Here is a 14,029-nt window from a genome sequence, read left to right as displayed (position 1 = left end):
TCACTTCCTTCCCACTCTCCTCATGGTTAAACCACCTGTTATACCTCCAGTGGCCCAATGCTGAAGCGCAGAGGGGGGCCTTTTTTGACTTGTGGACTTCAATTCCCAGAATTCTCTAAGCTAACATGGCTGGCTCAGGAATTCTGGGAGTTGAAGTCCACAAGTCATAAAAGGGCCATAGTTGCCCACCCCTGTTGAAGCGCATAGGCTTGTCTTCTCTTTGCAGAGAGAAGAGAGAGACCTCTAGTGGATTCTGTGTGCAAGACAGCTGCAAACAGAGAAGAAAGGGTGCTTTTTCCACTGGGGCCCAGGAGAAAGGAGGGCGTTGTTTCTCCCCTGATCAATAAAACCCTTCTTAATCCAATTACTTTTGACAGCGTTACAGCCATGTCTCTTCACAGAGGGAGTAAAGAAACATAAATTCAGCTTTCTTCTTACTCGAGAGATTCAAAATAATCCTCTCTTGATTCTGCATCCCATGAAAAAGATTAGCAGGCAGTTCTGATGGGCTTTCAATATTCTCTTATTACAACAAACAACAATATCATACCCCTCTAATAGGCTTTGCAATGTTCCATTCTTGGCCTGGCTTGCCTGAAAGGGTTGGTGCTCTGCAACTGCAGAGAGCTTTATACAATGCAGATTATTTGGCTGCCTGGCAATCAGTTTCTGACTGGAATACAACATGCAAATTTCATTGGTTGCCTTTATGATCTGTGGGCCGCAGGGCAGAGTGCAGTACTGCAGGGTACTTCTGCTGCCTGCCAGTTGCCTGCAATTTGGCAGTTCAAATCTCACCAGGCTCAAGGTGGACTCAGCCTTCCATCCTTCCCAGGTGGTATTGGAAGAAATATCCATCTGGTTCAGTTCCAAGGAGAAAGGCACTGGAGACAAGATGGAGGCTGGAGACCGCTTGATAAGAGGGTCCGTTTATTGATGAACAGAACCAGATGTTTGTAGTTCTGGTGCAGCTGACCACATGGAGTTGAGAGTTGAAGTCTACTAAAACAGCTCAATGCCCAACAGGTCCCCACATGCTGACATAGTGAGCTGCCTTTTTGGTAACCAGTAAAAGCCAAGGGATTATGGATCTAATTTCTCAACTGAAATCTGGAAAGTACAGATGATACCACCCCTGACTTAATTAAAAATAATGCAACATAGTGGTCTGCTATACTGGGATCATTCTTTACAGCAACTGACAAATCCTACTGTATTCCTTAAGATTGGGGGTCATTATGCCTATACAGTATTTAAGAAAGGGAATGACTGACTGACTCACTCTGTCAGTTATTAACCTATAAGTCTTAATATTATTAAGTTATTTTTTTTTAATTTCTTTTAGCGTATGGCAGATGTTAGCCAGGGATCACTGAGGTGGCTGGCTGCCTCTGTGAAAGGAATTTTTTTGGGCTGTGTTATCTTTACCTGCGGGATACCTGAATGCTGGTAGGCAATTGGGGGAGGCTCCTTTCTTGTCCCTATGCGGTTTATTCACTCACGGGAATTGAGCCGCCAACTTCAGCAATGCGCAGGCCCAGAGTCTTATCACATGAGCCACCGCAGCCCCATATAATATAAGAAATAATAAGCACCAATTCAGTCTAGCGATTAAGGCCTCAGGCTAGAAACTGAGACAGTGAGTTCTAGTCCTGCCTTAGACATGTAAATTGGCTGGGTGACTTTGGGACAGTCACTCTCTCTCAGCCCAACTCAGCTCATAGATTTATTGTTGTGTGGAAAATAGCTGGAGAATGGGGTATTAGTTGTGTGCGTCACTTGTAAAAATAATAAAGGTACAATAACATGAAAAATAAAATAAGTAAACTTTATGCAAGAACATTTTCAGTGGAAGCTTAAAGACTGGATGGTACAGGAAAGACTATTGGTAGATAAACAAGTTGTTTTTAGGAAAGTTCTTTCAACAAGTGACCATGATCTTATATTTCAACATTGTTTTGAGAAATACTGTACAACTCTTAGAATATTGCTTCACTTAATGCAGCCTTTCAGACTCATAGGACTGGAAGGGATATTGGAGATCCTCTAGTCTAGTCCAACCTCCTGCCCAAGGCAAAAGACTTTATACGATCCCAGACAAATGGTTTTCCTGTTTGTTCTAAAACTTTGCTGATCTTAAGGCAGTATTTGACTCTTGGACTAAGCTGTATGGTACAGCTATTAATCACCGCTTGTTTCTTATTCATGTACTTATTCATGTATTGCATGAAGACAGCACTTTAGAGTAAGATGCATCTCTCAGGACATCTAACAGCATCCATTCCAACTACCAAGAGCGTAATACAAGGCTGAATACTGATTTATTTTAACCCCCTGCTGGAATGTATTTTTTTCCCCTTGATTTATGTTGTTTTGAATAACTTTGTCTTTGAATAGTGAAAGAGCTTTCCACAAAACCTGAAGATTCCAATAGTTTGAAGAGATTCCTCTGAATGTGGAGATGACAATGCAAGAAGAAAAAAGAGATTTAACTACAATTAGTGAAAGAAAGAATGCAGATGGATAGAAAAAAGGGTGTTAAAAATTGAGTTAATTTCTCTGCTTTTTCAGTCTCTTTATTGTCCAACTTGACACAGAACTATTACTGCCAAGTAATTGAATAACTTGAATAAACCAACATGAATTTCTCAAATCCTGAAATATACCCCTCCAAACTTGCAAAAATTTTCATTACTAAATCAATCTCTCTAGGGCTGCCAGTTAGGAGGGTGAACTACAAAAAAACCCCACTTATTTTCAGAGTTTAGTCTGTTTAAATCTAATATCCATAGATTGAGCCCACTAAATCAATAATTATCATACATTCTCACCCAAATGTATCTTTGTTATGGGACTGGCTTTTCACATCTATGAATCATGCTATGGGAAGTAAGAGTATGAGGTCTTCTGAAGCCCTTTCCACACTCCATGCATTTATACGGCTTCTCTCCTGTGTGGATTGCTTGATGGGAAACAAGATGACCATGTTGGGTAAAGTCCTTTCCACACTCCATGCATTTATATGGCTTCTCCCCTGTGTGGATCCTTTGATGGCATGTAAGATAATTGTGTATGCGGAAGCCCTTTCCACATTCCATGCATTTATATGGCTTCTCCCCTGTGTGGATCCTTTGATGGGATGTAAGTTTACTATGTTGGCTGAAACCCTTTCCACACTCCATGCATTTATATGGCTTCTCCCCTGTGTGGATCCTTTGATGGCATATAAGGTAATTGTGTATGCGGAAGCCCTTTCCACACTCCATGCATTTATATGGCTTCTCCCCTGTGTGGATTCTTTGATGGGATGTAAGATGATAATGTTGGGTGAAGCCCTTTCCACACTCCATGCATTTATAAGGCTTCTCTCTTGTGTGGATCCATTGATGGGATGTAAGATGATAATGGTGGGTGAAGCCCTTTCCACACTCCATGCATTTATACGGCTTCTCCCCTGCATGGATCCTTTGATGGGATGTAAGATGACTGTGTATATGGAAGCCTTTTCCACATTCCATGCATTTAAATGCCTTCTCCCTTGTGCATATCCTTTTATTAAGAGTCTTGTTTCCATACTCCATTGGCTTCTCTCCTATGTAAATACTTTTCTGTGATGTAAGAGACCCATTTTCTTGAGAAAGTGTGCAAGTCCAATTGTAATTTTTTCCTCTGTCTTTCCATATATAATCTTGTACTTTGGCTTGGGGTGGATAATGCCCATTTATATCCAATGTGTCTTTGAATAGTCTTACACCTTCCCCAATATATTCTTTCTGTATTTTTCCTTGTTGATCAATAAAGCCCTGTATCTGAGCATCAATGGAAGATGAGCTTCCATTATTCCAGTTATTTGACGGATTTCTCTCCTGCCTTTGGAATTCCATTTGAATTATAGGATTTTCCATTACATCTCTTTGTCTAAACAATTTGATTGGTTCTCCAGAGACTTTATTGTCATTCTCATTAGCACCTTCAAAGGGAAAGAGAAATAAAAGTGATAGAAAGGTTAAGCAAAAAGATCACTCTGTCGGAAATACTGATTGCCTTCAGGTATTTTGCCAAATTCCAATATGTTGCCTACTGTTTCCTTATAATGGCATGGTATAGAAATGATAATATCTCTATTGATGAGGCATAAAACCTTAAAAAAGACATTAAGTCAAAAAACCCGAATGGCAATTCTTGATAGGACTGAAATGGAAACATCTGGGCCAAAATAGTTGAAATCTGTGTGATGGAGTTTGGCATTATCTCAAACCGAAGTATTACTTTGTCACTAATATGTTTCAGTAGAAATAGGAAAACAAATGAGGTAGGATAAATCTAAGCAGAATGCCATGGACCCATTTCCTTCCTAGGAGCAGTAGAAAAACATAACTTTTCCTTCTCCCTCTGAAGGGGGGATATCTATTTAGAGATGTTTTCGGAAGAACTAACTAATGGCATCTAACTACAAAATGTTTTCCTGAACTCTCTGACTGGAGAGTAGGAAAGCCTTACCAAGAGATGCCACATTCTTATAATTCTCCAGCATGACTTCCCAATGCAGAGCTCTTTGGTGAGGATTCAGCTGAGACCACTCCTCCTCAGAGAAATAAACAGCCACCTCCTTAAAGGGCAGAAGACCCTCCTGAAAGGGAAAAAAAAGTACAGAAGAGACCAAGGAGGGACTGCAGAATCTTTCCTATTATTTAGGAATTCCCCAAACAAACATATACACTGAGGTAAGTGGCTATGCTTAATAAGAATCCATGGTTTCGATGAGAAAATGGGCAGAAGACAAAGCATTTGACTTAAAAAGGCAGGGTTTATCAACTTGAATGATTCTGTAGGTCTTTCAGTGCCATTACGTTAACTAAACCCAGTTTCCTTCTGGATCAATTGATCTAGCACTACGCGTCAAAAGGAGGCTTGGGAAGGTAAATAGAACAACGAGGGGCGGGATTTTAACTTCACTAGAAAGCAGGATTTCTTGCTTTTCTAGCAAAGCTAAACCGCGCGGCACAGCTGATCGTCGGAAATACCAGTTCGGAGGAACCGGTAGCTTTTTTAGGAACCTGAACCAAAGCGAACCGATAGCATTTCACCCCTGCTTCCTGAGTTTAAAGAAGGAAATATGTCTGTAAGGGAAGGGATTCTTTATAGTATTTTATGAAATGGCGTATATTGTTCTAAAAAGGAGCAATCCTGTTCATCCTCAACACCTTCATGAAAGTCCTGGGAAAGCTCAACCTGTGTGGTGTGCCATCAACATCCAGAGACTCTACCCCTCCTCAGATTGCAAGGAAGCTGCTAGTATTGTGAGCTATTGGCTGGCATGTAAATAAGAAAATGGAGAACATTTTCTGAGGAAAAGATTTCTTAGCCTTTGCAAAGCTGGATTGGTTGGCCATCCAAATCCAGGCACAAATCAGAGGATTTAAATTTACTTTGCAAACCAAATAGGGCCTTGGTTATGTGCTCTTTCAGAACAATTTGTACTTGGAGACATTACTATAGGGCCACTCTCATGGGATTTTAATAATCTTAGCTGTTAACCTCTTCTTTTTCTTATCGATTATAAATGAAGCTTTTTAAAAATGGTAATTTGCCAGCTTGACTATTTAAATATTTTTGAGGATCCTTGCACAAATCCAACTCAAAGTATTACGAAAAGAAAGGGCACCATGAAGAATTCTGTAAAACATTTTTTACGGAAAAGCATGGAGAATAATTAGTGAAAAGACATTTGTTTTTAAAGTACAGGTCTTAAAAAAAATCCTAAAAAGAATCTTCAACCAAAAGCAGAGGGCAAAATGGCAGAAGACAGTACAGGTAGTCCTCAACTTACAACAGTTTTAGTGACTGTTCAAAGTTACAATGCTAGTGACTGTTGCAGCATTCCTGTGGCCACATGATTGAAATTTGGGTGGTTGGCAACTGATTCGTATTTATGATGGTTGCAGGATCTCAGAATCATGTGATCACCTTCTGTGAACCTCTGACAAGCAAAGTCATTAGGGAAGCCAGATTCACTTAACAACCATATTAGAAACTTAACAACTGCAGTGATTCACTTAATACCTGTGGCAGGAAAGGTGGTAAAATGGAGCAAAGTTCACTTAACTAATGTTTCACTTAGCAACAAAAAATTTGGGCTCAATTGTTGTCATAAGTCAAGGATACCTATAATATGTATATCAGCTGATTTCCTGAGGGAAATGGAAAAAAAAATCTAGTAAATGAATGTTCTTCTCTTACCTGAGTTGGAGGTTCAATCCCGGTTTCCGCTTCCTCAGAACAAAGAGTCAACTTCCTTCTATTCTTCCCTGTGAGGAAGACATAATTTCAAAAAGCATCATTAGTAAAATGAGAGGAGGAATGCTATAGGGGAGAGGACACAGAGAAGATGAGAAAGTTAAGATTGATCAAAGGAGTGGAAGGCCCTTATATTACCTCCTGAGGTATCCTGAATTGGATCTCCCTGAGGGATCCCCCTGAAAAACAGTTCTTGAGGGAGATTTGATGGATGCCTCTTTCTCTCAGGATCTCTGATCTCCATTGCGAAGGACTTGAAATAGGAGAAAAGAATTAATGGACATCACAAATCATGAAGTGGTTTCTTCTCTAGTGAACAGCACTGCAAATCACTTGGTGTCAATCAATTAGACTGGGAAGTAAGAAAGAAATGGCTGTGCAAAATCCTTCTAGAATGGATAGGGGAACTACACAAAGATTAGTGAAGCATCTCCACATAGTATGAATGCCAGGAAAGTCTGGTAAGAAGACATCAAAATTTGAATACATTGATCCAAAGGCAAAGATTTTTGTGTATAATATAATGCCTGAACAAGGGAAAGACATGTGGTTGAAGAGTTTAATATTTGTATTAAATTAAAATTTAAACGAATTTTTAAAGAAAATGATGTATCCTTCTACTTAACACTGATAAACTGCCAAACAGGTATAAAGGAATTTCAAATACATGTTTGAAATGTAAATATAAAAAAGGAACTTTTTACCATCTCTGCTGGACGTGTGACAGTGGGTATGAAAATAAAAGAAGAGATTTTTCTTTTAGGTGTAATAGACAAAGAGATTGAATAACAATCTCAAACTTTGCTGTTATATATGTTGAGAGCAGAAAGGATGCTTTTTGCACAAAAGCAGATGGACATTTTAATAGCCACAATGGAGAAGTGGTTGGAAAAACTGATGGAACTAGCAGAGATGGAAAAATTAACTGCTTTAATTAAAGAAAAGCTGACACCCAACCTTGTTTCTACCTGGAAACCACTGCTGGATTTTGTTCTTGAGATGGAAAAAAATGAAACTTTGACTGAGTTTTATTAATTACATGTTTGTTTTTATAGAATTTGCTACTACATATTAAATTTATAAAAGTACAAAAAGTTGAGGCCGTAATATTTCCATTTTATGTGAATACTAAAAAAATAAGGTCAATGATTTTCTTTCTCGTTTTCCCTTTTCCTCTATACTTTTTTCTCTTTCCTTCCCACCTACCACTTCCTACTATACAAATGATACAAAAATATGAACATATTGTTTATTATATTCAACTTTTTCTGGAGTCCCAGGAGGAAGTCCTCTCACCTGCAACTCAACCTGCTCCTTCTTCTCCTCCGCCTGGCTCAGGAGGAAGCCTTCCACCAGGGCCACTGCCTGGGAGCTGGTCTCTGCTCCACACTCCCGCACCCAGCTCTCCATCTGCAGGGGCAGAAGCGCCAAGAACTGCTCCAGAACAACCAGGTCCAGCATCTGCGCTTTTGTGTGCTTTTCTGGTCTCAACCATCGGCTACAAAAGTAGTGAAGTCGGCTGCAAAGGCCTCGGGGACCCTCATCCTCCTGATATTGGACGCGCCTGAAGTTCCAGGCGTGAACTTGTGAAACGATGGTTCCTTCTTCCAGCATCTTCTGCCCAGTTCTTGCCCAGATCTCCCCGTGGATTCCAGACTGAGCACCGGAAGGGCCTTTTCCAGTTCCCACACTTGCTAAAGGACGGCTTGCCATTCTTTCTCTGTCCTATAACACAATTCTAAATTAGTGCAAGGAAAGTTGTGTATCTCCAAATGCTTTTTGATTCATAGCAATGTTCATCTAGCCATGGGAATACCGAAAAAGCCATTAGGTTCTCTTAGACAAAGAAATAACATCTCTAAAGAAGATGAACAAATGAGCTCCATTTTGTGATTCTCTTATTAAAAAAAAAATATTCAGACAATCAGAAAGTAGTGGGTTGGACCATTCATCAACACTCATCCCCATTCTGAGCTGGAACGTTCAGGATATTTGGCATTTTGGATCATTTCAATTTCTTTTTACTCAGAAGGAGAGGCTTTTTAAAAATCTAGATCTACATTTACCTATAAGCAGGGTTCACCCAATATACAAAAACCAGAACAGGTTAACAAAGCATGAAACTTCAATTCACATAAAATGAAATGCCAGTCAATTGACCCCCGGTTTAGGATGCTGGTTTACTCCCTTCCTAAGGCAAATTGAACTGCAGGGGATCCAAGCCTAGTTTAGTGTCATCCAGCACACAGTGAGAATGTAGGCATCATCTTTTGCCTCTCTTACTTGCAAATATATTTCTTATTTCCTGCTTGAGATCTGCCATGCAAGCTCTCCACCCGAACTAGGAGTTTCCCAGGAAATGGGGTGTGTAGGATTCTCCAGGTCTCCCCCCCCCCCACTCTTCCCTTTTTGGGGAAGTGGACTTAGTCCTGAGGGTAACATGCATGATCTGGAACTCTGCGTTTCCCTGTGCCTGTTATGTGAAGAACCAACCTCAGACACAGACACCTACCTTTTCCACCTCTGGATCTTGAAGACTTTCTTTCCGCCGTTCTAAACGCCTTCAAAGCTCAAAGGGTTAAAGTGAGAGAGAGTCTATATCCTAGAAAGGCAAAATGATGTCACTGCCTTCCCAACTTGTAACAGGGGCCCAAATCTGAAATGCTTCCCCTGGTGGATTTTCTGTGCATGGAAGGAGCTCATGGAAAGAGCGGAGAAATGGTGCATTTCCCATAGGGGACCAGGAGGGGGCTCCTTGCTTTTGGCAATGTTATACTTGTATTTAAAGCACTGGTATTAGAAAAAACATTTCCTTAAGTTACCGTGTACAATTGTACTTATATATATTACATATATTTAGTTTGTTTGTTGTGATTAGTATTGTTGATTGTATTTTAATGTTGTGAATGTTTTATATAATTTTATCTTTTTAAATTTAATAAAGTTTGTTTTTTAAAATCCAAAAAAAAAGAAAAGAAAAGAAAAAAACATTTCTTAACAAGAATCTAATTCTGTGGGGCAAGGCTGAGAAGACAAGGTGAGAGGAGGGGCCGATCCTAACTACTCATTAATTTTCAAGCTGTAAGTGTCAATTTATCAAGCCCGATCACATAGTTTCGTAGCTAAGCATGGGTATTCCAGCTACTAAATAATAAAATAGGAAGAAGTAATCTATAGATCTCTATTGGGAATAGGAGGACCTTATATTACCTCCTGAGTTGTCCTGACTCAGGAGCTTCCTGAGAAATCCTCCTAAAAAAAAACAGTTCCTGAGGGAGATTTGATAGAAGCCTCCTGTCCTCAGGATCTCCAATCTACACAGTGAAGGAGTTGAAATGAGAAGCAAAAGAAAAGAAGATGAAGATGGTTTTGACCCTCTGCGTATGCGCAGACGATGGTGCGGGCACATTAGCCTGCCGGTAGGAAATGTAAATATGTAAAATCCCTGATACTATATATTCTTTTGTAGATAAAACCACTATTTCTTACAAACCGGTTTGCTGTTATTGTTCCTGGGTTGTCTCACATAGTAAAGCTGTGCGCACCCTGACAAAGTATGAGCCTGGGGGGAAGGAGACGAGATGACCACAAATTAGGAACTCCTAAAATAAATTTCTCGCTTGTGACAGGCCTTATTCCTTCTGCCTTACCTCTACGACCCACATTCAGAGGGAAGAAAGAACCCGGACCAGTTCCAGCAATGATATTGGGACCCATCAATCCACAGATCATGAATAAACATAAAAACATAAATAGAAATTCTCCTCCAACCACAAAACCTGAGGATTCCAACAGTTTGAAGAGGTTCCTCTGGATAGAGAGGTGACAATGCAAGAAAAAAGAGGTTTAGCTACAATTAGTGAAAGAAAGAATGTTGATGGAAGGTAAGAAGAATTAACTTCTCTGCTCTTTTCAGTCTTTTTATTGTCCAGTTTAACCCTGAACTATTACTGACAATTGAGCTTCAAACGAGTGGTGGTTTCAAATTTTTTTACTACCGGTTCTGTGGGCGTGGTTTGTTTGATGGGTGTGGCTTGGTCATGTGATTGAGTGGGCATGGCCAACTCGACCACTCATAGCAAAGTGGGGCGGCACCTTGCTGTGAGTGACATCGAGTTGGCCATGCCTACTCAGTCACGTGACCGATGCTGCAGAGACAGGGTGATTTCCTATGTGTCTTTCCCCCTTTGGGCTGACAAAATAAAAGCCTGCCTGCCGAGCAGCCCGGGCTGGAAAAAACATGGCTAGGGTGGAGGAATGTTTAACAAGCTCCAAACTGTTGCTGCAAGCCTGGCTTTTGTTTTGGGGTGGTTTTTTTGTTTTTTGCCAGAAGCCCCTCGGAGATGCACTATTTTTTACTGAACAATTTTACAAATCTTGCTCTACCTCATTGTTGCGGCGCTGCTTGTTTCTGCTGTGGTCATTGGGGCTGCCCAAGTAAAGAACCACCCTGGCTCAGCTCAGGGCGACTGTGAGGAGCAAGAGGGGAAGCCAAGCACTTGCTCCACAGCGGCCAACTTTGTGCGCTCTCACTCCCGTGCACGCTTTCCCGCTCCGGTTTGGTGCTCCCGGCGTGTGCAAGGTGTGTGAAGGGAAGCAGACACCACGCCAAGAAGCTGAGAGCAAAAGTAGCGGTGGAGAGGGCAACAGGGGTGTGTGACGTGTTCCTCCGCTGTCCCCTACCGGGTGAAAGCCAGGGCTTCACCGCCTCCTCTTTTCCTCAGAGGTGTGGTGTCTGCCTCCAAGTCCTTGCAGAGGGACACGCATACACACGCCCCTGTCGGCCCTGCTTTGGGAACTGCTCTGCTTCTTTTTAAGCACTGTACTGGAGTTTGCCAGTATTGTGTTTGTAAGTACAGTTCTTTGCAAAGATAAAGTTCGTTTGCATTTGTTTTGAAACTGCTTGTAAAAATGCTAGCCAGCATCTACACAAAGCATTCTATAATGTGGTGTACTTTTATCTCTTCTCTAAACTGCTGGTTTTCAAATTTGCAAGCTATTTATGAGTTTTTTATCCTTTTTTGTGAAGCCTGGCTTTTCTTCACACGTGGACTGTATGGAGAGTCTGGCCTGAGAGCAGTGGGTTAGACCAGGGGTGAAATCTAAATTTTTTTGCTATCGGTTCTGTGGGCGTGGCTTAATTAGTGGACATGGCTTGGTGGTAAGGTGACTGGGAGGGTGTGGCTTGTTGGTCAGGTGGGCATGGCCAAGTCAATGTCACTTCTTTGCCCTTTTTTAACCTACAAAACACAACACAGCACAACTGGCTCACCCATAATGTAAAAGTAGCTGTGCTAGACCCAAAATGGCGCCTGCAACAAGCAGGAACCTCACACAGCCACAAAAAGCCCAAAAAACCAACTTTCACACTTTACACACACAAAATTCCACATACAGCTTTGTGAGATTTTGTGTGATTGTGTAGTTAGAGTGAAACACTACAGAAACACACTAAATCTCAGAAAGCTGCACAAATATTATTTTAACTTATTTTTATTTTTATATAAAAGCAGCTAAATTTAAAACTTCCTAAACTTTAAATGGCTAGGTCTAAAAAAAGAACAACTAAAAATAAAACCCAATTAACTATTTTTTTAAAGCTCCCAAAGGGGAAAAAAACTTACCCAATTGAACAGGGCTCTCCAACCTTGGCAACCTTAAGACTTGTAGACTTCAACTCCCAGAATTCCTCAGCCAGCTTTGCTTTGCTGGCTGAGGAATTCTGGGAGTTGAAGTCCACAACTCCCTGCCTGCTTGATTGCAGGCAGGGAGATCAGTTGCTTTCTGATGCAATCAATTGCAGGGATTACAGCAAGGCGTTAATGTAGCTAAGGTAAGCAAGCTGGGGTGGGAGGGGGGATTTTTGCTACGAGCCATTTAAAAGAAAAAAGTTTTTTTTCTTTTACATGGCTCTGGCGATCCAAGCTGAATTGCCTGATTAGCAGGCAACTCAGCTGGGATGGTCAGAGCTTGGCTGGTCAGAGCCATTTAAAAGAAAAAAAGGGCTCTGATGATCGTGTGGCTAAGTTGGGCATGGGGAGGGGGGGGCAGGGATTTTTACTACAGGTTCTCCGAACTGCCCACCGCCATCGCTACCTACTCGCCCGAGCCGGTCCAAACCGGGAGCATTTCACCCCTGGGTTAGACTACAGGACCTCAAGGTCCCTTCCATCTCTGCTACTGTTGCAAGCCAAGAGTTCTGTAAATTCCTCCCCCATCTCCCTCTGGGAGCCTGGCTGGAGACTCTTAAGCTTATTTATTTATTTATTTATTTATTTATTTATTTATTTATTTAATTAATTTGTATACCGCCCCCTCTCCTGAAGGACTCGGGATGGTGAATTACTGTAGTGGCAGGAGGTTTTTTTTTAAAAAAAGTAACTGCAACCTGAGAGTTCTGTAAATTACCACCAAACCCCATCTGGGCAGCTGTCCGAAGATGCTTGAGCTGATGAGCAGCAAGTGGATTTTTTTAAAACTACAAACGGAGAGCTCTGCGAGCCTGCTTGGACGCAATTAGTTCTTCCTTCAGCTGCACTGGAATCAGCTGATCAGCGCAGTGGCCTGCAGGAAGTAAGTCAAATCTTCATTCATTTAACAAGCCACTTCATTCAATTAATGAATTTGATTGTAAAAATTTGTAAAATTGAATCTGATTCATTTGACACATTTTTTGAGGTATGAACCTAATGGGCAGGCTCCATTAGGTTCGTACCTCGAGGAATACCTGTATTTCTATTTTTCCAGTTTCACCCATCCTGTTCCTAAATGCCCTCAGATGTACTCCAGATCTAGTCACATGATCTGTTTTATTGGAGGATAGTTGGGTTTAGCTGCATGTCAAGCTGCACACAGAGTAACATGTAATGTAATGAGAACAGAACAGACCTTATGATTCTAGGAAAATTTCATCTTTGAGAGTGATGTATGCATGATTCAGAATTTAGGATTTCTCCTAGACTCACTGGGTGCTCTTGCTCACCACTTGGTGAAGAGGAAATCTGTCAGAAGCCATTCCTCTGTGTTCAGGGAGGTACGTGAAACAAACCTGGGAGAGACATAAAACTACACAGCAAGACAAAAAAAAAACTAGGCAAGAAGAACAAGCTGCAGAAAAGTTTTTAAATCTTGGATGAAACCCGAGTAAGCTTCTCAATATAACTGCAACTTTCAACTATTAAATTTCTTTGGTTATCATTTAATTAAATTACAGTCCTCCTGTGGACCTTCATGTAATCTTTGTTTCTCTTATCCACTTTCTATCTTGTCTTCCCTTGCATTTCCTTTATTCATCCATGCTACACATAATACTTTTTTTCTTCTTCTAGAATCTAGATGATCATTCTAGCTTGTGAGAAGTCTTATCCCTTCTGGCTTATCTCTATGACCCAAAATGCCTTTGAGTGGAAAGAAAGAACCTGGACCAGCCTGAGCAATGAGACTGGGATTTATTCATGATCTACAGATAAACAGTCGACTGGCGGCCCCCAGGGGTAGAGCCTTTTCTGTGAGGGCACCCACCATCTGGAATGAGCTCCCCCCAGAGATACAGAAGATTCCAGATCTGCGCACTTTCTGCCGTGCCCTCAAAACATTCCTGTTTCAGCAGGCCAGCCTGGCCTAACTTTCCCTTTATATTGCTTTTTGATTTTATTTTAAACTGGGATGTCTTGAATTATCTAGGACCAGAGTGTTTAGTATATTTTAATTGGTTTTTTATTAACGTTTGTAT

The 14,029-nt window shown here is 41.0% G+C and overlaps 1 protein-coding gene and 1 long non-coding RNA gene across 3 annotated transcripts; one reads left to right on the top strand and one right to left on the bottom strand.

Moving 5' to 3' along the window:
- Positions 1–2,550: 2,550 nt before the first annotated feature.
- LOC148115577 (zinc finger protein with KRAB and SCAN domains 7-like) lies at positions 2,551–10,301 on the bottom strand. Of its 2 annotated transcripts, none has more exons than XM_087883760.1 (6): positions 8,810–10,301; positions 7,594–8,022; positions 6,436–6,550; positions 6,241–6,308; positions 4,501–4,630; positions 2,551–3,970 (listed from the first exon to the last, which is right to left on the bottom strand). In XM_087883760.1, the coding sequence occupies exons 2-6, from the start codon at positions 8,008–8,010 to the stop codon at positions 2,847–2,849; spliced, it is 1,854 nt and encodes a 617-aa protein (XP_087739886.1). In that variant the 5' UTR covers positions 8,011–8,022; positions 8,810–10,301; the 3' UTR covers positions 2,551–2,846. The 2 variants fall into 2 exon arrangements, with proteins under 2 accessions (XP_087739886.1, XP_087739887.1); XM_087883761.1 differs by lacking the exon at positions 8,810–10,301 and adding an exon at positions 8,581–8,667.
- Positions 10,079–13,975, top strand: LOC148115576 (uncharacterized). The gene is made up of 2 exons (XR_015731688.1): positions 10,079–10,181; positions 13,626–13,975. It is a non-coding gene; the product is annotated as an uncharacterized LOC148115576 (long non-coding RNA).
- Positions 13,976–14,029: the final 54 nt, after the last annotated feature.

Source organism: Pantherophis guttatus, chromosome 2 (genome assembly GCF_059756535.1).
Source record: "Pantherophis guttatus breed Tessera chromosome 2, ASM5975653v1, whole genome shotgun sequence".
Classification (NCBI taxonomy): domain Eukaryota; kingdom Metazoa; phylum Chordata; class Lepidosauria; order Squamata; family Colubridae; genus Pantherophis; species Pantherophis guttatus.
The sequence above is the reverse complement of the archived record's forward strand: the minus strand, read 5'-3'. Positions and strand labels throughout refer to the sequence as shown.